The sequence below is a fragment of the Aquarana catesbeiana genome, linkage group LG01, assembly GCF_042186555.1.
Source record: "Aquarana catesbeiana isolate 2022-GZ linkage group LG01, ASM4218655v1, whole genome shotgun sequence".
NCBI lineage: Eukaryota > Metazoa > Chordata > Amphibia > Anura > Ranidae > Aquarana > Aquarana catesbeiana.
Genome location: NC_133324.1, coordinates 242,064,526 through 242,090,094, shown reverse-complemented (window position 1 = coordinate 242,090,094; position 25,569 = coordinate 242,064,526). Strand labels below are relative to the sequence as shown.

General features: G+C 44.2%; 1 protein-coding gene across 1 annotated transcript in view; it reads left to right on the top strand.

Annotated features, from left to right (window-relative positions):
* The window catches only part of RHOF (ras homolog family member F, filopodia associated), a 106,590-nt gene extending 85,364 nt beyond the window's left edge, over positions 1–21,226 (top strand). Inside the window, exons 4-5 of the mRNA XM_073626732.1 lie at positions 1,722–1,856; positions 18,164–21,226. Coding sequence (XP_073482833.1) covers positions 1,722–1,856; positions 18,164–18,331 — 303 coding nt within the window. The 3' untranslated portion in view covers positions 18,332–21,226. The remainder of the gene's footprint in view (positions 1–1,721; positions 1,857–18,163) is intronic.
* The last annotated feature ends 4,343 nt before the right edge of the window (positions 21,227–25,569 follow it).

Sequence of the window (25,569 nt, the reverse complement as noted above, 5' to 3'; positions counted from 1 at the left end):
TCTGTTTAGAAAAGAATTAGTGGAATGGATGTTTGTACATTTGAAGGTGTGTGCTCCAGGGCTGTTGTCATTCCTTTACTTCTTGGTGAATCACTGACATAGAACAAGCTTATCGCATTAGGTTTCAGGACAGCTGATATGCACATACTCATTTCAGGTCATTGACTTGCTCTCTTAGTAGTGTGGGAGGAATACGGATGACAACCACCAAGCATTAGCAGTGTTCCTTCCCACATTACTATCCAATCAGCTTAATTCTGAATAGAGAATATGGTAAAGATGGTAGTTACTATAGTCCTATCTGTACAGGGTTCTTCTGAATAGTGGAGATGGTAGTTACCATTGTCCTGCCTGTACAGGATTCTTCTAAACAGGGAAGAGGATGGAGATGGTAGTTACCATAGTCCTGTTTGTACAGGGTTCTTCTGAATAGGGAAGATTATAGAGATGTAGTAACTATTGTCCTATCTATGAAGGTTTTTCTGAATGGGGACGATGGTAGTTACCATTGTCCTATCTGTACAGGGTTCTTCTGAATAGGGAAGATAATAGATATGGTAGTTACCATAATCCTATCTGTACAGGTTCTTCTGAATAGGGGAGATGGTAGTGATGGCAGTTACCATAGTTCTCTCCATACAAGGCTCATCTGCATAGGGAATATTTGAGATGGTAGTTACCATAGTCCTATCTGTACAGGTTCATTCTGAAGAGGGAAGATGGCAGTTACTACTCCTAGCTGTCCAGGGTTCATCTGAATAGGGAGGATATTTGGTGATGGTAGCTCCCATATTTCTAGCCTGACAGGTTCCTTATGAATAGAGAAGATTGTAGATAGAGCGGTGAGAGACACAACCTGGGTGTTTACTTATAAACAGATTGGATAATGGAGGATGTGTATGCTATTTTTAGCTATACATTGGAGTTTACAAAAATATATTTCGCTATATTCTGTTTATTACAATCGACAAGCAAGGAATCTAACTATATGAAATATCCTTGTTGAACTACGGCAAAAACTGATTGCACAGGTTGGACTGTCACCACTGTATAGACTTCTGTTAGTATAAAGGTTCTTTGCTATAATTAGCATTTTTTATCTTTTGCATATAGCAGTCTGGAATGAGACTTCTTAGCAGTTATCAATCTAAATCCGATAATGTCAGGAAGAAAACTGGGTGTGACTGCTGATACAGTTGTTGGGTATGCAATGTACCATATGTTACAATGAAAGTAAAACTTTAACCGGGTCTGCCCAGACATACCACAGCACAATGCATTCAGGAAGGTTAATGCCACATACCTATGGATTGAGGTTGTAACATGAATCCAACACGCCTTTCGGACACCATTCAACTGGATACTAATGGTTCTTTAAAACTATATTCTCCTTTTCCGCTTAAAACAGATAACATATCTGGGTTAGAAGCTGTCTGTTTCTTCTCCTCTGCCAGTTGCCCACTATTTTTGTCTGCATCCCTCCCTCCACAGTGAACCTCCATTTGAAATAAACTTGATTATTAGGGCACTTTTGAGTCCAGCAAATGTGTCTATTTTACAGATAGAGAAATTGCTAGCAACTGGTTCTGTTACTTGTATTTATGTGAGGTGGAAATTTTTTGGCCAGTGTGCCATCATTTTTCATCATTTGTGTGTGCGCCCACGAGAAGCTGGTGCCAGGGCTTACTGAATAACTGCTTTTATATTGTGCTCTTTTTCAGTGGTATCCTGAAGTGCATCACTTTTGCAGAGGAGTGCCTATAGTGTTGATTGGTTGTAAAACAGATCTGCGTATGGATAAAGAACGACTGCGCAAACTGAAATCCTCTCAGCAAGAGCCAATCACATATTACCAGGTAACCCAGCATTCCTTATTCTCTGCAAGTATGCTTGTTCCCTAGTTCTGAACTCCCATCTTGATAATGGAAAAGGTTTGTACTGATTGGAGGATACTAAGCTAAAATCTTTTACTTTGCAGTCGGTTGCATAAAGGGGTTGAGCAAGGTTTTTAATTGGCCTTTCAAAAAAATCTCCTACTTTTCTTGAGGTGGTCTTCTTTTTGTCCATTTAAAGAAATGCTGACTTAAAGTGTTATTAAACCCACAACAGTCAAATCAGTTAGTATACGCAGTAAAGCATGCTTATTATACTCACTGTGGAACCTAATGGGTTAATCCTCCATTGTGTAAAAAAAGCTGTTTTATACTGGCTTCTCTGATCCTCCCCTTCTTCTGCTGACTCCTAATAATTTCCTGATAACAGAGTCTAGGGAGTCAGGCTGCACATGCTCAGTTTCGGGTGTGTTGCTAGAGAGGTTTTTTTTTCTTGGGAGGATGCATGTGATCAGCAATATTCTATCACTAGTATATATTTCAGTATATAGTACAGCAGTATATATTTCAATTATTGTACCAAATAACTGTCAAAGATTTGAGTCTCTTTACTTGGCAATTGGGCTGCCTAGAACTGATAGACCTGAAGGCTTGTACACGTCAGGCTAACATTGCAAGGAAGTGGCTTATTGCTGTCAGCCTGAAAAACCAAAGTGCTGTTTAGGCTGGGTTCACTCTGGTACGACACATGCTCCGACATTGGGTGCACATGCACATGTCGCATGATGTGTATAAATCAATGGTTCTCAAAACAAGTTGGCCCGACTTAGAAAAAGGTGCCTACACTACTTTGGTCTGACTTTGATCCTACTTCAGCCCATTGAATATTATTGAAGTCGGATCATCATCTTAGCTGTTCCAGCATTGGCATGCGACTTGTGCTGTGATGATCTTGAAGGGGAACCCCACGCCAAAAAAAAAGGCATAGAGTTCCCCCTCCAAAACCATAGAAGGGTCTGGTATGGATTTTAAGGGGACCCCCCCCACGCCAAAAAACTGCATGGGGTCCCCCCCCAAAATCCATATCGGCTCTCATCTAAGCACGCAGCCCGGCAGGTCAGGAAAGGGGGTGGGGACGAGTAAGCACCCCCTCGCCCGGTGATGTAATCTGGAGGCTCTGATGGACCTAGCATTACAGTGGGAGTGAACATCGGGAGAAGATTGGAGGAAAAACAGAGGGAGAAGACAGTGGAGAGAGGAGAACCATCAGCGGAAGAAGACCTCAGCATCGAAATCGGAAGGAAAAGAGATGCCGGTGCTGCTTTAATTACTTTTGTCAAAAACCTGTGTACCGTTTTTATTTCTCACAATTTTCTTGGGTGAATGGGTAGGGGTACAATGTACCCCATACTTGGTCACATAGAGTGGGGGTCCAGGATCTGGGGGCCCCCTTGTTAAAGGGGGCTCTCAGATTCCGATAAGCCCCCCTGCCCTCAGACTCTTGACAATCACTGGCCAGGCAACATGGGGACAAAGTGCTTTGGGGTGGGGGCACGCTGGGCCCCCCCGCCACAAAGCACCCACCCCCCCCATATTGAGGGCATGGGGCCTGGTATGGTCCAGGAGGGGGGTCCCCACCCCCTTCCCTGATCTGCCGGGCTGCATGCTCGGATAAGGGTCTAGTATGGATTTTGTGGGGACCCCACACCGTTCCCCTTAAAATCCCTACCAGACCTAAGAGTCTGGTATGGTCTTGGAGGAGAAATTTTATGCCTTTTTTGCCTTTTTTTTTTTTTGGTGTGGAGTTTCCCCTCAAGATTGATACCAGATATAAAGGGCCTGGTATTGTTGGGATAAAAGTCGGATCCCGTTCATTGAAGTTAGATGGAAGTCGGACCTCAAGTCACAGGGCAAAGTTGGATTCACAGTTGTATGACTGTTGGGTCGTACCAGTATGAACCCAACCTTATGGGAGGATCTCTTGGTAAGAAACCTTGCAAAAGAGTCACATAAAAATTATTTGCTTAAGAAAAATGAACAAAATGAGGCATGAGGCCAAGCACACTCAAAAGTAAATTTTGGGTTTTCATACCCTTTTGAATGTTGTGCTTAACCAGAGGCAGGTTCACAGCATAATTTAGCCCTTTTTCGCTTTTTTTTTTTTTTTATAAGAGTACACACAATAAAATGCACATATAATACATGAAGATGCACTAAAAACCCCAAAACATGCTTCAACAGAGTGCAGAGGTTACATTATGGGTCATCATCAAACCCTTTGTTTCTCAGAGATCCGGTCTCCTGAATTATGTTGTCACGTTTCCAAAATAGCTATGGTGGCAGCAGCAGAGGTGTTAAAGCAAACCTGTGCATTGACCATACAGGAAAAAGCAACAGATTTTCTCTATGGTCTCTCTCGCTCTGTGTGCAGTACATGCTCACCTCTCTGTTTCCTTGCTGCTCCATTCAGTTCCTGGGACAAAGAAAATGCCTGGTACTTTGGGTATCGAGCAGCATGTGACCTATACTTATTGCTCAGAGCTGTCACAGGTGGGGTGGGGAGATGGCCCTCAGCCCCGGTGTAAACTTCAACTGAAAAGACTCCTAGCTTGTGCACCAGTTCCAGTTGCTGAACAAAGTGCCAGGGTGCAAAGAAAAAGTAAATGTATGCTGCTGGGAAGAGGGGCATTAAAGTGTACCTGTTTTGCCCTACATGTGCAATGTGCATGTTTGCTCAAAATGATGCTGTGTAATATATATATGGCCAAAAATGATTTTCCTGTATTTGCACAGTAAAAATAAGTTACCGTATTCTAATGACGTGTACTCCATCACTGGCTGCAGCGTTTGTTAATTCTCCTACAATATCTTTCTGCTGCTGAGACTTATAGTTTCCACTACAGTATGTTGGTCACAGTGGGTCGCTTGTTCAGAAAGTCCTCCATTGAGAAAAGCCTGGCATCCTTTTCAGAGAATGGAAGGCATTCTGTGATTGGAGGAGAGGAGATTGTGAAGTTTATCTGCACCCCCTTCATTCACAGAAGGTCTTGCATTTTGAGAAAATAATGACCCTCTGTAATATTTGTACTTTGGAACTGCAGCTGGGCATTTGGTGCAAATGGGAGACTGAGCTGAATAAAAAAAAAAAAAAGAGATGTTAACAAGCACCAGCAGCCAGAGATGGGGCACACATCCTTCGAGTCACCTTTTTTTTTTTTTTTTTGCTGTGCAAATGTACAAAAATACTTTTTCCCCGAAGTTCAGCTTGAACACTTGTCTTTTTAAATTCAGAGAGTAAGAGATAAATTCTGAATTCCCGTGAAATATAAAAACACCAGTCGATATGGTTATATGTTCAAAATGTTTGCTGTGTTTTTAGCATCTATACCTGAGTCTGACTTTAATGTCCGCCCCTGCACAGCAGCACCCATAGGGCAGGAAGTGTCCACACTCTGAAGAAGCTGGGGTTTTTTTTGGTTTGTTTTTTTGCCCTGCACAGTGCAGTATGCTTTAGGGGAGAGGAAAGATCCTTTGGAGGCATATCACAAATGTATATTTTAACTGTGCATTTTGCTTTTACTCAAGTTCAAATTTAAGGTCTCCGTATTACTTAAAATAATTGTAGTAAGTGGACTTGGATGCCGACCTTTCCCAGAAAACCAAGACTTACAGCCATATTTCATAATATCCCTAGGTGTGCCATGCTCATTTTCTTTAAAGGGATAGCTGAAGGTGACCACACATTACAGTCTGATTTGTCTCTGGTCATTTTCCACTGTATTTTATTTTAGCCAGCATGTAGTCCAAGGGCCTACCTAAATAACCCATTCCATTCATACGTAACCCATAGACATTAGTTAGTGGGGACTGTCATAGTTACATACTTAGTTGAAAAAAGACACAAGTCCATCTAGTTTAACCAATAACCTAATTAATTTAGTATCTGTAGGCAGGGCTGCTAATAAGGCAGTACAGCTAGCCCTCCTTTACTGTGCCCAGGCCCCATCAGTTCAAGTGGGGGCCCCGTGCACCTGTGGAGCAGGAGGTCTGGCTGTACTGTCTTATTGCAAACATTGATTCTCTTCTGTCTCCCCCTGCAGCGCTGCCAGCTCCTTCTCTTCTTTCCCACCTCCGGCTGCACCGCAGGGTGACTGGTTCTAGCACATGCGCTCCTTCTATCTGCTCTCTGGGCCCCCCTTTGTGCCCCTTTTCCCCACATCACTGCCAGCGTCCCTCCTCTCCCATCGGCAGCTTCTGCGGGCACAGGGTGATGTTTCAAGATAGAGAGCGAGGGAAGGGATATGCTATTTACTGGCCCTGTTCTTTCCTGAATTAACACAGTGAGCGATCATTACCAATAACTCTTGTGTCCCTTCATCAGTGAAGCATTGTAAATAGTGTTTAATATGCTTCAGTTTGTGAATGAGCAGAAAGCCTTGGAGCGCTTCCTATTCATTCATCTGTGCAGCTGAAAGGGACTGATACATCTGTGTCGTCAGTCACTTTCGGGCAGGGGAAGGGGGCCCTGTCAGGCTGTATGGGGCCCCTTGATTTCTAACAGCAGCCCTGTCTGTAAGCAGTGCATAACAAGCTTATAGTAAATCTAAACCCAAGGACAACCATGTATTATATTGCATTTCACCATTTCTTAGGTTTGGTGGCTGCATTATTTATTTATTTATTTTACAGCCTTGTTTTTCATTTACTTTCATCTGGTGATCTGCCAGTAAAACTTCTTGTCCTAGGATGACATTGCTTACTCGCTGTGCTGTATCAATGAAAAAGCGATCAAGTCACCCACCCCTCTCTTCATCTTCATAACTTAGGGGAGAGCTGTCCTGTAGTCCAAGGAACAGGGCTGCTTTGACATTCAGTGATGTATTGCTGTTTTACTACAGGAAGTTAGGAGATAACTGGATTTCTGGCAGAATCGCAGGCATGGTTTTTAGTATCTGTAACAGACTGAAAGAGGGGATAGAAGTTCATTGTTTGGGTATACATGTCTTTTTAACGTTTTTGTTTTAGGCATTGTGCGGACCCTTTTGGTACTTTGCACTTGCATCTATTTTAATACCTTTAATCCTGACTCTTATAAAGCACTCATAGATTATGGGAGTTGTAAGCAAATAAAAGCATTCTTCTAAACAAAGGGAGATATGTTTTATTGTGTTTTTTGCTTTACCGGATTGCTAGATACATGATTCACTGCCGGTTTATTTACAAGTTAAACTGAATTTAAAGACTTGTCTCCTGCTTGTGCTTTTTAATTTGTATGCATGCTTGTGGCTTTTAAAAAGATAATATCTGCATGGTCTAAAACATAGTACCTTACAGACTGCAGATTGGCCATTTTATATAGGTCTCTTGTAGATGTTTTGAGTGCTTGTCTCACAGGTAACACTTATAGATGGATCGTTCAAGAGAACTTTTCATTGCAAAGTTGCTTCTACTTTGTATAATTGTCTTGTAAAACGTAAAGAATATAATTGAAAAGTTACATGGAAAGGAAGTATACATTAAGAGAAGCAGAAGTGCTAGAAAAGTGTGAGGCAATTTGAAGTCTCGGAAGATAGATGATAGTTGAGTAAGCAATGACATAGCTGACAGTCACAGCATGGCTTTGTTTTACCTTTGACAGTAACCTTCTTAACCACTTCAGGGACCAAGCCTCTTTCTGAGATTTGGTGTTTACAAGTTAAAATGTTTTTTTTGATAGACAATTACTTAGAACCCCCAAACATTATATATTTTTTTTCTAACACCCTAGAGAATAAAATGGCAGTTGTTGCAATACTTTGTCACACCATATTTGCGCAGCAGTCTTACAAGCGCACATTTTTTGGAAAAAAGAGACTTTTTTGCATTGCAGTAAAGTTAGCCCAATTTTTTTTTAAATTGTAAAAGATAATGTTACATCGAGTAAATTGATACCCAACATGTTGTGCTTCAAAATTGCGCCCACTCGTGGAGTGGCAACAAACTTTTACCCTTAAAAAATCTCCATAGGCGAAGTTTAAAAATTCTACAGGTTGCATGTTTTGAGTTACAGAGGAGGTCTGGGGCTATAATTAGTGCTCTCGCTCTAACGATCGCAGTGATACCTCACATGTGTGGTTTGAACACCGTTTTCATATGCTTGCGCTACTCAGATACGCGTTCGCTTCTGCACACAAGCTCGGTGGGACGGGCGCGTTAAAAAAAGACCTCAGTTCTCATATTTACACTAAAATGCAATAAAGAAAAAAAAAATGTTGTCATTTTGAAAAAAAAGTCCCTTTTTAAGAGTTATGGGCAGAAGTGAAGTTTTGACGTCGTTTCCACCCTGCAATGGTATGGAGACGGTGGGGGCTATCTTCCCCTCACATGTCTCCTCCATACCTAACAGGGAGAAGGATCCGATCGCGTCAGCCACTACTGATGGCTCCGGTAAGCGGCGAGTGCACCAGAGAGCGGCGGGAGGGGGGCCCCTCTCCCGCCGCCGATAAGTGATCTCGCAGCAAATCCACCGCTGAGACCACTTTTGTCTGAAACCAGACCGCTCACTGAAGAAGAGGATACCGGGATTATGGCAGCTAGCTGCTGCCATAACAACGATATCCCTCTTCAAAGTGCCGACGTATATCGTTGTGAGCCAGTCCGGAAGTGGTTAATACTTAACAATCCTAATCGTTTTGGCAAGAGCCTCTAAGGGCTGTTCTTTGGGAACAAAACTGTTTTTAATATACAGCCAGCAAAAACCCAGAGGCTGCAGCAACTTCCTCTCAACTAGAGAACACAGAAACCCCCTGCTACAGCAAGGTCAAATGCCTATTACTATATACACTGCTCAAAATAATTAAAGTAACACTTTTTAATCAGAGTATAGCATCAAGTTAGTTAAACTCCTAGGATATTGATCTGGTCAGTTAGGTAGCAGAGGGGGTTGTCAATCAGTTTCAGTTTCTTTCCATTCGATTCGATTACGATTATCATGTCTTCGATTTGATTCCGCGATGCATCACGATGCATCACGATTACAGCGCAAGTGCGCATGGTTTTCATCAAAAAAATTCAAGCTGTCAGGAGAACTCCATTTTTTTTTTTATTCGATCTGTTCTTTAAAAAAAAGACAACACTCCCTGCATGTAGCAAAGTCTAAACACAGCAGACAACAACTTAAAGGAGCTCCAGGCTCTCCCCAAAATACTAGGGGAGATGGTCAGAGACTGCAGACATGGTACAAGAGATGGTCAGAGACTGCAGACCTACTGCAAGAGATGGTCAGAGACTGCAGACATTGTCTGCAGTCTCTGATCATCTCCTGTACCATGTCTGCAGTCTCTGACCATCTCCTGTATCATGTCTGCAGTCTCTGACCATCTCCTGTATCATGTCTGCAGTCTCTGACCATCTCCTGTATCATGTCTGCAGTCTCTGACCATCTCCTGTATCATGTCTGCAGTCTCTGACCATCTCCTGTATCATGTCTGCAGTCTCTGACCATCTCCTGTATCATGTCTGCAGTCTCTGACCATCTCCTGTATCATGTCTGCAGTCTCTGACCAGCTGGAGATAGTCAGAGACTGCGGACATGCTACAGGAGATGGTCAGAGAGACTACGGACATACTACAGGAGATGGTCAGACTGCGGATTGCGTACATACTACAGGAGATGGTCAGAGACTACAGACATACTACAGGAGATGGTCAGAGACTGTGGACATGATACAGGAGATGGTCAGAGACTGCAGACATGATAACAGGAGATGGTCAGAGACTGCAGACATGGTACAGGAGATGATCAGAGACTGCAGACATAGTACAGGAGATGGTCAGAGAATGCAGACATAGTACAGGAGATGGTCAGAGAATGCAGTCATAGTACAGGGGATGGTCAGAGACTGCAGACATAGTACAGGGGATGGTCAGAGACTGCAGACATAGTACAGGAGATGATCAGAGACTGCAGACATGATACAAGAGATGGTCAGAGACTGCAGACATAGTACAGGAGATGTTCAGAGACTGCAGACATGATACAGGAGATGGTCAGAGACTGCAGACATGATACAGAAGATGGTCAGAGACTGCAGACATAGTACAGGAGATGATCAGAGACTGCAGACATGATACAAGAGATGGTCAGAGACTGCAGACATAGTACAGGAGATGTTCAGAGACTGCAGACATGATACAGGAGATGGTCAGAGACTGCAGACATTATACAGGAGATGGTCAGAGACTGCAGACATAGTACAGGGGATGGTCAGAGACTGCAGACATGATACAGGAGATGATCAGAGACTGCAGACATGATACAGGAGATGATCAGAGACTGCAGACATGATACAGGAGATGATCAGAGACTGCAGACATGATACAGGAGATGATCAGAGACTGCAGACATGATACAGGAGATGATCAGAGACTGCAGACATAATATAGGAGAAGGTCAGAGACTGCAGATATAGTACAGGAGATGATCAGAGACTGCAGACATAATACAGGAGATCAGCAGGTAAGTATGATATCTTTTATTTTAAAGAAAAAATAATACCCTTTTAGTATCACTTTAACAAATCCATTGAGTCTTTTGGCAGCAACTTGGATAGTAAACAGGTCAACATTACTGCAAAAATAAAAATGGAAGACATTCCAATTAGCAAGAAATATACTGCTTGCAGATCAGTAGATGGTTCCAGAGGGGAGAGATGATAGGGAAATCACAGTAAGAAATTCGACAATAAAAGTTTGTGCAGCCCCCAATGTGTTAGGTATACAGTACACACACACTGGATAGTTGCAGCAGGTAGGGGGGGACGTGCCACTTCTATGCACTCGCCCCTCACATATATCAAGCATGACAGGCTCTCACCTCCGGAGCACTCCTACCAACCCCCCTCCTCTCCTCACAGCTCGTTTCCTGAAGCCTACCCTATGCCTGCCTCATCCGACGACTGTTAACACAGCTGCAGTGATCCCTGTGTGTCCCAGCTCCGTGCAGTCTCAGCGCCCGCCCATCAGGGAGATGATCGGTGTCACTGTCCAGAGATGCAGATCCCAAAGTAGGGGGAGAGCATGGGTGGGGGCAGCACTCTGAGATTACATTGTCCGTTCAGGAGGGAGCAGCACCAGGCACAGCCAGCCGATCGGCGGGTTTTCATTCCAGCAAAGACACTGCTGTGCGAGGGGGGGGGGGAGGAGCCGGAATGACGTCAGGCATAATCGATTATGCCGGGTTACCGCATCGATGCCGATTCGGGAAGGGTATAATCCCGATGCATCGATGCGCCGATCATTTTCAACACCCCTACTAGATAGGCACCAATGAGAGGACCTCCAAAGCAGGAATGGCTTTACAGGTGGAGGCCACTGACCTTTTTTTTTTTTTCTTTTTTCCTTACTCTTTTTTCTGACTGTTTTTCACTAGTTTTGCATTTGACTAGGGTCAGTGTCCTTGACCCTATAGAGGTTGCACAGGCAATCCAACTTTTCCATCAATACGTGCCATTGACAGAAGGTTTGTTGTCTCCCAGCACAGTCTCAAGAGCATGGAGGAGATTCCAGGAGACAGGCAGTTACTCTAGGAGAGCTGGACAGGGCCATAGAAGGTCCTTAACCCATCAGCAGGACTGGTATCTGCTCCTTTATGCAAGGAGGAACAGGATGGGCACTGCCAGATCCCTACAAAATCACCTCCAGCAGGCCACTGGTATGAATGTCTGTGACCAAACTTCATAAGGGTGGCCTGAGGGCCAGATGTCCTCTAGTGGGCCCTGTGCTCACTGCCTAGCACTGTGGAGCTTAATTGGCATTTGCCATTAAACCTCAAAATTGACAGGTCCACCACTGGTGAGAGCAGGTTCACCCTGTGACAAATGTGTAAGGGTCTTGAGAAGACGTGGAGAACGTTATGCTGCCTGTAACATCGTTTAGCATGACCAGTTTGGTGGTGGGTCAGTGATGGTCTGGGGAGGCATATCCATGCCTCCCCAGACCATCACTGACCCACCACAGGCTAGACCTCTACAGGCTAGACAATGGCACCCTGACTGCCATTAGGTATCGGGATGAAATCCTTAGACCCATTGTCAGACTCTACGCTGGTGCAGTGGGTCCTGGGTTCCTCCTGGTGCACGACAATGCCCGGCCTCACATGACGAGAGTATGCAGCCAGTTCCCGGAGGACGAAGGAATTGATACCATGAATGGCCCCCAAGCTCCCCTGACCTAAATGCAATAGAACACCTCTGGGACATTTATGTTTCGTTCCATCCGACACCGCCAGGTTGCCCCTCAGGCTTTTCAGGAGCTCAGTGATGCCCTGGTCCAGATCTTGGAGGAAATACCCCAGGACACCATCCAATGTCTCATTAGGAGCATGCCCCGATGTCATCAGGCATACATACAAGCACGGGGGGGCCATACAAACTACTGAGTACCATTTTAGGTTGCTGCAACGAAATTTCAGCAAAAATGGCCAAGCCTGCTGCATCATTTTTTCACTTTGATTTTCGGGGGGTCTTTAAGTTCAGCCCTCTCTAGGTTGATGCTTTTCATTTCCATCAAACAATGTAGCATCCTTTTGTTGCTAACACATTACCCAGTCCATATCTGTATAGATATCCTGCATGATATTTTTCCCCATGGAGATCTGATGTGTTTTCAAAGTGTTCCTTTAATTTTTTTGAGCAGTGTCAAAAAACTATCTATTACACTATCTGTAATCTAATTAGGCCTGATCTGTATACTCAATCCAAATTTTAGATAGTTCAATTAAAGCGGAGTTCCACCCATTTTCAGAACTTTCTTTTTTTTTTCTAATTAGAAGTACCTTTTTTTTCTGTGGTATTTCTCCTTTATTTCCGCCCGTCCCCGGGTGATTAGGTGATTTGCAAGGATTTCTGGGATAGCAGTGTCATGTATCCCAGGAGTCCTTGCGAATCGCCTACTGGAGAATCTGACGTTATTTGCAGAGAGGAAATGATGCAAACGGGAGATCCGACTTCTATTACCTTCCTCTCCTCTGATTGACAGGTTGCTATAGCAATAGGGCGGAACTTCTGCCGACTCCGACATTGCTATGGCAATCTGTCAGGAAGGACGGCCTCGATTGTGAGGTGCATGCTGGGTATCCAGCTGCACAGAAATACAGGAAATTAATAAATTTATGGAATACAAAAAAAATATGGAAAGTTGAGGCTGTACTGCACATCAGTTCGATGTGCTTTCAAAAAGTGATTTATAGTAAGTGCAAAAGAGATTTCTAGTAATTACAATTAAAGGTATTGTAAACCCTTGCTGTTTTTCACCTCATTCTATGCATTGAGGTGAAAAACCTCTTGTAGTGCACCAGCCCTCCAGAGCCTCCCTTTTACTTACCTGAGCCCGATTGTTCCTGCGCCGGAGAAAAGCACACCCGCTCCAGCCGGTGTCTCGGGTCCTGATTGGATAGATTGATAGCAGCGTAGCCATTGACTCCCGCTGCTGTCAATCAAATCCAGTGACGCAGGAGTCGGGGGACAGAACCGAGCAGTAGGACACAGGAGCGTGCCCGCACGGGTGCCCCGAGGGAGAGTTCTTCTCCGGGGCACTCGAGAAGAGGAGGAGCCAGGAGTGCCGCTGAAGGACCACAGAAAAGTAGGCTTGAGGCCATTCAAGATGGTCGCATGATGGGACTTGTAGTTCTGCAACAGCTGGACGGCCCCAGGTTGCCTACCCCTGGGGGGGGCATGGCTTTCAGCTGATGGAGTAGGATGCACAGAGCTCTAGCTCCGCCGAACATCCGACTATATCTCCTGACAGAGCGATCCTCAGACCGATCCAAGGGCTCATTTGTGGCTGGGTGAACTCCCTGTATCTTACGCCACTCTCTGGTGCACATATACCAGCTAAAATCATGGCAAAACGGGGTAAAGACTCACTGACAGCGGCGGACCATGTGGGACAAGATGGCGCCTGCTCCATGCACTCTGCTAAAGAAGCTGCCATGAAGTTGTTTGCAAAGCCATCACGTAAGGACACTCTCCCTATGGCTGCTTCCCTGATCCAGGAACAGACTGAGCTAGATGGTGTGGAGTATCCGGAGTCTGTCTGGACTAAAGATCCTGCAGTTGTAACAGCTTGGGACACAGTGAATATGCAGGCTCCTATCCCTGCAGACATAATGTCTGCCTCTCATGCAGAGACTGCCCCTGAACCTACACTTAGGGATATCATGGCTGCTATCACTTCCTGCAATACTGCAATCACAGCATTGACGTCCGAGAAACTTCCTGCAATACTGCAATCACAGCATTGACGTCCAAGATTAAGGGGGTTAAGCTGGAGGTTAAATTGGTTAGGCATGACTTGCAGAAGCTGCGTGATTGTACAGCAGCCCTGGAGGGGAGAATGAGCAATGTGGAGGATGAAGTGGCGCCATTGCAAAGAGAACTACACCATGTGCAATCTCACACTGCAGGCAATACCGCTCGCATAGAAGATATGGAAAACAGACTCAGACTTAATGTGAGAGCAGTGGGCCTTCTGGAGAAAGCAGAAGGGAAAAATCTGGTTGCCTTCATAGAGGTTGCCTACCCCTGCTTTAAGGAACACAAAACTCCCATTCAAGTAATATTTAGTAGCTGAATAGCTTCAGGTCTTTTTCATATTTGCATATCTGGAGAGAAATCTTTCCCTGCTACTCTTTGCAGAAGTGCTGCAGTTCTTTCAAGTTTTATCGGGATGGCAAGTGAACTGCTGCAGAAACCCTTTATTGAATGGAGATCTAGACTTTGACTGTGCCGTTCCAGGACATGAACACTGTTGTTTTTATGCTTTCCTGTGTCATTTTGGTTTTATGCTTCAGGCCATTGCCTTGCTAAAAGACAACTCTTCTCTCTAGTCTCGGGTTTCTTGCAAACTGCATCAGGTTTTTAACCAGGTTTTCCTGTTTTTCGACCTTAACAAACCATCTAAGGCTTACTGCATAGAAGCATCCCCATAAAGTAATGCAGACACCACCATGCTTCACATTTAGGTTTTGTGTATTTATGATTATGCGTATTGCTTTGGCTTATGTTTTGTGGTCTGGTGAGACCAAAACTGAGCTTTGTATTCATCAGACCAAATTCCATGTTTTGACATTTTTCCAGTTGATTTCAGAGCCCCCTGTATTCAGACCATAGAACATCATTATTTTAGTTGACTATAGAGCCTCCTGTACTCTGACCATTGAACATTATTCCAGTAGACTTCAGACCCTCCTGTACTTTTTTTTTTTTTTTCCTGTTCAGCCAATTGAGTTCATGTACAAACTGATTCCTACAGGTTGATGGAGGAATTCCCCCTGCTAGTCTTCACTGTCAAAATACATTGATCAGCAGCTGTAGCCAATTGGATCAGCCACTGAGCAAAAGTTTTCAAGCTTGTCCGTTCCACAGAAGTTGATCTAAGGATCAGACTTGGCCTGCCACCCATGGATCGGAATTTGGCCTTTCCCTGCAGAGTCACAGCTGTGCCATACTCTCTGTGCTCCAAGGAATATTGAGTGACCTGGAATATTTATTGTATGTTTCACAAAGCTGCTTGAAGTGTTTATTTTTCTTTTTTGGTGGGCAATACCACAACACTGATTCACCAGAAGCTGGATTTTCCAGATACAGCACGTGTGTATTTATGCTGTACTATAATCACTTGAGCACACACAGGCCATCTCCATTTAACTAGTTATGTGACTTTTGGAAAAGAACCGGCTGCACCAGGGATTTATGTTTTTCATATTAAAGTGATATTAAACCCTCGGTTTTATTTTAGACACATTCGGGAGGTGATTTGATCATTTAAAGTGGTATTAAACCCAAAAACAAACATTTGTTATATTGCAGCCTAACATTTCTTAGATGTGGTGGCTGCATCAGTTTTTGTTTTTAAGGCTTTCTTTCTTCTGTTTTCATCTGGTGATCCAGCCAGTAAGTCTGTTTTCAAAAGAACAAGCTCTCCAGCAAAATGCAGTGGTTAGAGATGAGACACACCATTTACCACTAGCAGAGATGCTTACAGTGATCAGTTTTTCTTTATGTAAAGCCTTTATCCCAAAAGAAAAAAAACGGTTTGCCGTAACTGCGTATAAAGTATTAGCTGGAGTTTGACTTCAATTGTTAGTGTATTTAAATCTGCTAATACATCAACCACTCCCCTCCTCCCAGACTCGCAATACTGATGCCCATAGGCGCCCCTGTGCTCCTTTATCCAGAGTGGGTGCACTCTAATACAGAAGGTGTGTTACTGGTCAGATCACCAGGTGAAAATAGAGGGGGAAAAAAGCCTAAAAGAAAACTAATGGAGCCATCACAGCTAATTAGGGTTGCACCGTTTTTACTTTTTTAAGACCGAGTACAAGTACCGATACCTTTTTCAAGTACTCATTGATACCAATACTTTTTTTTATTGTTGTATGACAGTGGCATGCAGCACTGATAGGTGGCACTGATGAGGTGTGGACTGTGGCAGTGTTTTTTTTGTTTTTTTTTTTATTTATTATATTTACAATGTCACCTTTTAAATATTTATTACAATTAGTTCTTTGGGGGGGGGGGGGGGGGGGGCTTTGGTGAGATATCAGGGGTCTAAACAGACCACTGACATCTCCCCTTTGAAACAGGGAAAGGGACTAAGGTCACACATTCCCCAGTCCCTTTCTCTTCAGCCTCAGCTGCACTGAAAATGAATGGAGAGGACACAGAGGCTCCTCTCCATTCATAAACGGAGACATCGTAAACACAGATTACGATGCTCAGTTATGAATGAACAGAGTCAGTGATCACTGACTCTGTTCATTCAGAAAAAGAAGGAGCCGGTAAATGACGGTAAAGCTCCTTCCTCCGCTCTCCATCCTGACAGATCCAGTACAGGGGGGGACCGGAGGAGGACCCGGGGAGCAGAGAGGGAGGAGGAAATGGGGGGCCAGGGAGCAAAGGAGAAGGACCCGGGGAGCCGGAGAGAGGGACAAAGACCTGGAGGACGACACAGTCGGGGGTTATCGGTGCGGCGGTGAGGGATTTAAAAGCATTGATCTCCCTGTATAACTTTTAATAAAGCACCTGACAGCTGCCAGAGGGAGAGGAGGAGAAGCGGCTGTCAGAAAAGCTATACTGGGAGATTTTTAACTGCCCCCACCGAGGCACCGATCAGGATGAGGATGCCCAACCCCCTGCTGAGCTTGAGAATGCCTGGTCCGATAAAACAGGTATCAGATTAGGCATCGGAGCATTTTCACGAGTACTGATACTCGTGCGAATTCTTGGTATCGGCACCGATACTAGTATCGGTATCGGTGCATCCCTACATCTAATGATTGATAAGCTGCAATATATTACAATTTATGCTTTTGAGTTTAATGCCTCTATAGGTTTACAGCTTCAATCTTCTTTAATCTTTGGCTATGTTCCAGTTTAAGCTGGTGCCATGATCGCTGCCCGAGGTCTCCTGTTTCAGGGTGGCTCCTTTCTCTTGCAGCATTCTATGGAGTCACCCTTGCATGCAGAGATGAGCTGTTTGTGGAACTACATTTCCCATGAGCCATTGCAAGGCTGGCAGTTACAATTACTCCCAAAGGCATGATGCAACAGCTGGAGGGCCCCAGGTTGCCTACCCCTGCCCTACACTATGCATCAATTAAAACACACAGCCCCAAATGAATGGGTGTGTGACTGCTTTTGTATAGTTAGGTGTACCTTCTACTGCTTTCTAACTCCCTAATGCCCACCCCGGCCGGGGGGGGGATGTTTTCCCAGGGCTCTGGGATAGTATATGAGCCTACTAAGCCACATCGCTGATTTTATTGGGTCGCTAAGGCCCCCAGATATATTTGTTAGAGGCATGTGTAATTGGTCCCCTGTTAAACACCCCCCCCCCCCCTTCCTTTTTTTCTTTTCTTTTCATGTATTTACTTTACTACCCTGCGATTGTTATGTTTAATTGCAAAACTGATAAATAAACACCTTTCATAAAAAAAAAAAAAAAAACACACAGCCCCATATTGTAAAATGGCAAGGTGCTCCCCCTGCTCTACACTTTTCTGTAAAGGACTGGAAGTTCAGGGAAGCTGCACTGAGAGCGCAGGAACCAGCATCACTGAAAGCTGTAAACTGCAAGTGCTGGGTAATCTTTTTTTTTTTTTTTTTCACTTAAAGCAAGAATGCATGAACAACAGAGGGGGCCACAACATTTGGCCAATACAATGATACTGATAGTCACATAACATTGGGGTAATTTCAGTAGGGAACAGTGTTGCTTTTGATCCAGTTTATCCACAGTTTATTGTTGTTCAGTCATCAGTTTGTCTATAATAACATGCTTCTTCTTTAAAGGGTGAAGCTACTTGCAAAAACATTCAAGCTGAGGAATACCTGGAATGTTCGGCCAAATTTCAGGAGAATGTAGATAATGTGTTCAGAGAAGCCACGCTCATTGCACTAAATGGCATGAAAAAAGAACAGAAGATGAAAAAGAAGAAAAGGATTTGCCTGCTTCTCTGAGACTAGCACTGCACTGTCCTTCTCCCTACCATCTCCTGACTTCCCCGGGACTGTCATTATAAAAGTACATGGACTCCTTTTATTGTAAATACATTTTGTTTTAATTATATGGGTATTTTATAATACAAACCCAGTCTGCTGGTGACTCATCCTGAAACATTTTAACTTGAGGACTATAAGTAAAGTTTTTCTGAGTATGTTCAGGCAGTGGTTTCCTATGAAGGGAGGTGGATGTTGTCTCCGCCGCATCTGTTCTTCTTGCATACTGAATCGTCTAGAAACCACATTGCTACCGAGGCTGAGGATCTCTGGCTGGCTGGAGTTACCCTAATGCCTTTCATGTCCATGACTGCAGGACGGGCAGAGTAAAGTGCTAGCAGCTATGGCATTTTTTTTTTTTTTTTGTAAATATAAGATGAAAAATTACCATACCAGAAATAAAGATCATGCCTGAACCCCACTTTATTTTTGGTAGATATTAATCAATAGTTGGAACACTCAAGACACTCGGGTTGTCTTGTTATATGTGCACATATTTTTTTCTAGAAACAAAATTAGCTCATCTTTGTATTTGTATTTTCAAACATAACAGGTGAGTGTTGGGATCTTTTTTCAGATACTAGAAGGTTTTACAAAACATAACACATTTATTGTCAATATTTCGGTGCTGATTAGTCTCCAGGGACTTCAAGGTCTCCAGCATCTGTGGTGGTGAGTTCTCTGCTGACAAGGGGCAGCACTCTTCCCTTGACGTATTTTTTTAGGTTTAATGTTACATTCAACTGGAGGAGTTGGCATATCTCATGAGAATATGCAAAACTCCTAGGAGGTGGAAGGATATCTCACTGGAAATCTCATCGGAGCTCACGAGATCTAAGAAGCCTAGGGTAGCCCGGCCCACCCGACAAGACGTATGATGGCCATACATGGATTAGCAGGAACCAACTGAATTTTGATCCATGTATGGCTGTTCCCATTTAAGAGGAGTTGATCTAGTGAACGGGACTGTTGGTATATTTTTGCTTGATCAGCACTTGCAGCCAATTGGCTGTAGTGTCATCTACTGTATTCTGGCAGCAGAGGAGTTCCACTGCCATAATACAGTAGCATGATTCCCCCATCAAACTAGAATGTGTGGATGGGGAAATCAGTTTGTTTTGGTTTCATAAATGCTGTAGTAATTTATTAGTAAGGGTAGGGAGGAACTGCATAGGCTGGCTTTTAGCATTAAGGCTGGTACACACTGGCCAAATATCAGCCAGTTCAACAGAAACCGGTCGACATTTGGCCAGTGTGTATAGCAGCCTGTCCGAAAGAGCTGACCTAATGTCTGTCTTCAGTCTAACTGGCATGCTGGAAAACCAGCATCAGCTCAATGCTGATTGTTGTGTTCTGGCGGGGGGGGGGTCCTTCCTCCTGTCAGAACACAATAGCTTAGCTGGGAGATCGCTGTCCTAACATCACAAGTTAGTACAGTGATTTTCTTGTGAGCGCCTCAGTGTTTTTTTTTTTTCCGTTTTTTTTTATCCAGCCTGCTGAGTTGAGCGATAAAACCTGCCTGTGTATATCAGGTGTAACCGATTTATTCAGCAAAGGTTAGTAGCAAGCAGTCTTTATATCACTTTATAACAAACTGAAGCTTGCCCCCTCACTACACACAGAATCAGGCCCCGACCACTACAACCCTGGCAAACAGACGACACCAGAAGTCTCAGAAAATGTAGCCGCGCTCTTGAGCATCTGTGGCATAAGACTAAGTTCCAGGAAGACTTTAACCAATATAAATCTGCCCTCCTAAAATTATATTCCTGCCTCCACACTGCCAAACAGACCTATATTATCACACTCATTAACACCACCTCATCCAGTTCCCGTCAACTCTTCTCAACCTTTAACACGCTACTCTGTCCTCCACTGCCTCCACCCTCTAATTCACTCACTGCCCAGGAGATCTCCAATCACTTCAAAAAATAAGATTGATACAATTCTTGAGGAGATCTCCAATGCGCAGAAACCTCCCCCACTCAACACCCCATGTCCACAGATCCAATCATTACTTCCCTAATTCAACCGTGCTAGTATTAACAAGGTTGCTAAACTTTTATCTAACACCTATATAACCACCTGCCCCCTGGATCCTGCTCCCTCGCAAATGCTATGCTCACTCTCTGACTCTTCTACACTCTCTAAAAGCCCATACACACAATCAGACTTTTTGACAACAAACATGCAAATTACCTGTTTTAAGGCAACATCCGACCGTGTGTACGCTCCATCGGACAAATTTTTTCCGTTTTCATCAGACAAATGTTGGCTGTGCAAACAAACTTTCCGACAACAAAAGTCCTATGGCGCAAAATCCTATCATGTGTACACAAGTCCATAGGACTTTAGTCCAAAGTACAAACAACTATGCTCAGAACCAATGCAAAAGATCAGACAACAATACAGAAGTTGACCAAAGGGTGGTGGTAAAGAGCTGAAAAACTATGTGATTTGGTGAAAATTGGCTGAAAAAGTGTGTATGCATACCTGCCGTGTGTATGCATACCAAGTTCACGGCCAACGCCCTTTGGACAGAAATCCACGGAAAAGTTTGTTTGAAGTCTGATCATGTGTATGAGGCTTAACTCACATTTTTCAACCTCTCCCTCCCTTCAGAGAAGCTTATCTGGCCCCCACCTAACAACTGTACATTTATTTTCTCCATCAGCACACCCCCCACTGTTATTACCTCTGTATATCTTGACCTCACCTCTTAGATTGTAAGCTAAGGAGCAGGGCCCTCTAATTCCTACTGTATTTAAAGTGTATTGTATTTGTATTGTCTTCCCTCAAATTGTAAAGCGCTGCGTAAACTGTTGGCGCTATATAAATCCTGTATAATAATAATAATATCTGGAGCTTTCTTAATTCGTTTCACGTATTTGATACCCGAGCAAGGTTATTGTCCAGGTGTGGCTGCTATACCTATGTCTCGTGGAAAACAATGGTGATCCAGCCCAGAAAACTGTCTATTCTCCAAAAAAACAATTGCCTAGGGCAGTGGTGGCGAGCCTTGGCACCCCAGATGTTTTGGAACTACATTTCCCATGATGCTTAACTACACTGCAGAGTGCATGAGCATAATGGGAAATGTAGTTCCAAAACATCTGGGGGTGCCAAGGATCGCCATCACTGGCCTAGGGGATAGCTGCAGGCACCCAAATAAGTAATGATTATAACCCATTCTTGCCACGATTGACCAAATTAGGCTAATATAATCTGATATTTTTAGGTACTGTTGGTTTCATTTCTGAAGGAATGTCTTGCCTTCCAGCTTAAAATGTGCACGTCTGGCATAGTTACTTATTTTTTTTAACCTCCGCTCCCACTTATACCCACCTTTCCCCCAATCCAGCACTCTCAATACACTTAATGGAGGAGTGTGGTGCACACATGTGCAGGCCAAGACAGGAAGATTTTAATAAATGGTTATTGTGTTGCCACAATGTGGTAAAACGCTGCGTTTACAAGGCACATTCTATGTGAATGAGCTGCCTAAATTCAATGCACCGTAACATGTGATCCAATTGGGGCCATAAGTATAAGGTTCCCACCTCATTCCTTTAACCACTTGCTTACTGGGCACTTAAACCCCCCTCCTGCCCAGACCAATTTTCAGCTTTCAGCACTGATGCACTTTGAATGACAATTGCGCGGTCATACAACACTGTACCCAAATGAAATTTTTTTCATTTTGTTCCCACAAATAGAGCTTTCTTTTGGTGGTATTTGATCACCTCTGCGGTTTTTATTTTTTGTTAAAAAAATTTAAAAAGACCGTTTTTTTTTTTTTTTTTGTTTTTTTTTTTTAATTATATTTTTTTATATTTTGTTGTAAAATTTTGCAAACAGGTAATTTTTCTTCTTCATTGATGTACGCTGATGAGGCTGAACTGATGGGCACCGATAGGCTGCACTGATGGGCTGCAATGATGGGCTGCATTGATGGGCACTGATAAGGCGGCACTGATAGGCGGCACTGGGGTGCACTGAGAGGTGACACTGAGAGGTGGCACTGAAGGGCATTGATAGGTGGCACTGGTGGGCACTGAGAAGTGGCACTAATAGGTGGCACTGATAGCTGGCAGTGATGGGCATGGCACTGATGGGTGGCAATAATGTGCACTGATGGGTGTCAATAATGGGTACTGATCGGCACTGGTAGGTTACACTGATAGGCAGCACTGCTAGGTGGCACTGATGAGGTACTGATTGGCACCACTGGTGGGCATTGATAGGTGGCACTCATGGGCATTGATAGGGGGCACTGGTGGGCGGTAATTGTGGGCACAGATGAGGCAGATGTGCCTCCTTCCTCTTAGGGACTGATGTCCCTTGCACATAAGCCGGTGATCAGCTTTTTTTTCTCAAAAAAGATTACTGAGCTTTTTGTTTACATCACGTGATCAGCTGTCATTGGCTGACAGCTGATTACGTGGTAAGGGGCCGGGATTGGCCCCTTACTCGGATCTGTGATCACCCGAGTCTCAGTGACTCGGTGATCACCGTGCGTGCCCTGCAGGGGGTGCAAAGGGGAGGACGTCATATGACGGTCTCCCGGAAATTCAGGTCCACGCTGTGGCCGTCATTTGGCTATAGCGCGGACGTCAAGTGGTTAAAACCAGAAGCCTGAATTACACCGGCTCTGTGGCAGATAACAAATTTACCACATTAGCCACAATTCAGTAGCTACTAAACATGTCTGTGGTCAATCTACTTTATAGCAAAACTAATCTTTGCAGAAATAGCTGGACTGCTGACTTTTGTATGAAAATACTAATTGCTTAGGTGTAAGGCTAATCCTCTGGCATAAATATTTTTTTCCAGGTCTACAGAAATAGCTGAAGAGCAGCATGACAACCAGGCAATTTGATCATTGTATGTCCTCACAAATAAAAAAAAAAAACAAAATCCTCATTTTAGGACTATAGGCTGAGGCACTCAAATTATATTTTTAAGCCTCTGTGGACAATTGTGTTTAATAACCCAGCAATTCTGGATGAACTGATTTTAATAATTAAAAGAAAGAAAATGCAACAAACAAATGAATTTCCAGTTTTTCTTGCGTTTCATCTCCCTGGAAGTCCTGACTTTCTAGACCAGGGGTAGGCATCCTTTTGAGCACTGTGTGCCGAAAAATGTTTTCAAAGAAATTGAGCGTGCTGATTTTATAACAAAAAAATGTAAACTTTACACTCTCAATCACGAAAAGCATTTTTTATAAAGTAAATGCTGTAAACTACTTTAGTAGTGAGAAATTAACATCCTGCACTCTCACACCTCAGATCAACCCCAATTCCTGCACCTTCACCACTGTACTCCCCTGCTTATCTGCCCCACCACTGTAACCCACTGCACATCTGCCCCACCAATACACCTCCTTTCACACCTGCCCCACTGCTCCTACCCCCATCTTTTCTGGCCCAACACTGAACCCTCCTGCTCATCTGGCCCAACACTGAACCCTCCTGCTCTTCTGGCCCAACACAGAACCCCCCTGATCATCTACCCCAACACAGAACCCCCCTGCTCATCTGGCCCATCACTGTACCTCCCTGTTCTTCTGTCCCACTGCTGAACCCCCTTCTTATCTCTTCTACCACTGTACCTCCCTGCACATCTACCACATCGCTATACCCTCCTGCTCTTCTGTCCCACCTCTGAACCCCCCTGCTCATTTTCCCCACTGATGTACCCTCCTGCTCATTTTACCCACCGCTGTACCCTCCTGCTCATCTGCTCCACTGCTGTACCCTCTTCTCATCTATGATATGTGTGATATGCAGAGTGGTTAAAGGAAGCAGAGATGAGACACATCTACCTGTCCTGGCACACTCATCCTGCTGATCCACCTCTTGCATCCAGCCCACGTGCTTCTATGTGATGTCACATACAAGCATATGGAATGGATGAGCAATGATGAGCTCAGGTCAGGTGCATTTTCTGAAAGCAGTGGGCCTGTGTGCAGAATCATAAGTTGGGCCCCCGCAGCTGAGAAAAAGTGTGGCGCTCTGTGCCACAGGAAAAGTTGGGCGTGATTATCATTGCGCTGAATACTGGCTGTGGCTTAAAGGGACACAGAGTGCAGGGGTTCAGTAGTAACTGACGCAAAGGTTCAGGAATAATTTCAACAAAGTTCCCAGAATGCATTGGTGTCTCACTGACACTTCCCTGCACTGCGCTGCTGATGGGGAGGGAGTTGAGTGCCGGCAAAAGAGGCTTTGCGTGCCGCTTGCAGCACCCGTGCCGGGGGTTGCCTACCCCTGTTCTAGACCTTCATATCTGCCATCAGCGTTGAGGAGGGTTGTGAAGTAAGGGAACACCAGTATATGTGGTATATGGAAACCCATGACTGTTGGATAACAGATGTGCTTAACCATACCCTTTAACCCCTTTATTATTAAACCATTACCCCAATAACTAAGACCACACCAAGATTGGAGTAATAAAAGGCCTTAGCGGCCTAATTTATTTAACAAATAAAACTTTTAATTAGAAAAATAAACATATCAACATTAACTGCAAAAAAAACAACATCTGTTATACCACCATTAAATATCTCAAGCGTTGGTCTGCGCAATCTCTTAATAATCGAACATGTCCATAACCCACTTGCACTGCGGCCCCACCAAATTTATACCATAGGCCTCAAGCCGACAAGCTGGCACAGAGACTAACCAATGACCGCAGTGCCCCATTATCACTTCCCGGCTAACCTCCGTTAACCGGGAACCAGCATAAGGACCCATATCAACTTTATCTCCCAAACCAACTCTTACTTTTGTCATTTTCCTTCTTTTGCACAGACCAACGCCCGCCACAGCACCCAGGAATAACACCTTACTCATGGGTGCCCCTCCACACCCGAAGTGCCCTCTGTATGCCGTCTTGTAGTCCTAATGCCCACAAATCTATACCAACCTCATTTAAATGAACCCCATCAGCTCTCAAATACCTCCATGTCTCAAACTCCAACTCACAGTGCCTCACCGCCAAACCCCCATTATTTACTACGAACTTACTCACTGCCCTGTTTATTTTTTTACGGGCCCTATTCACCCCCTCCACCGACCTGGCCATTCTCCATGACTTCCTAGCTACCATGTCAGACCAGACTATGATCATGTTAGGGAAGGCTTCCTTTAACCGCCAGACATCAAGCTTGATGTCACGCGTGACATCCACCATGGCTC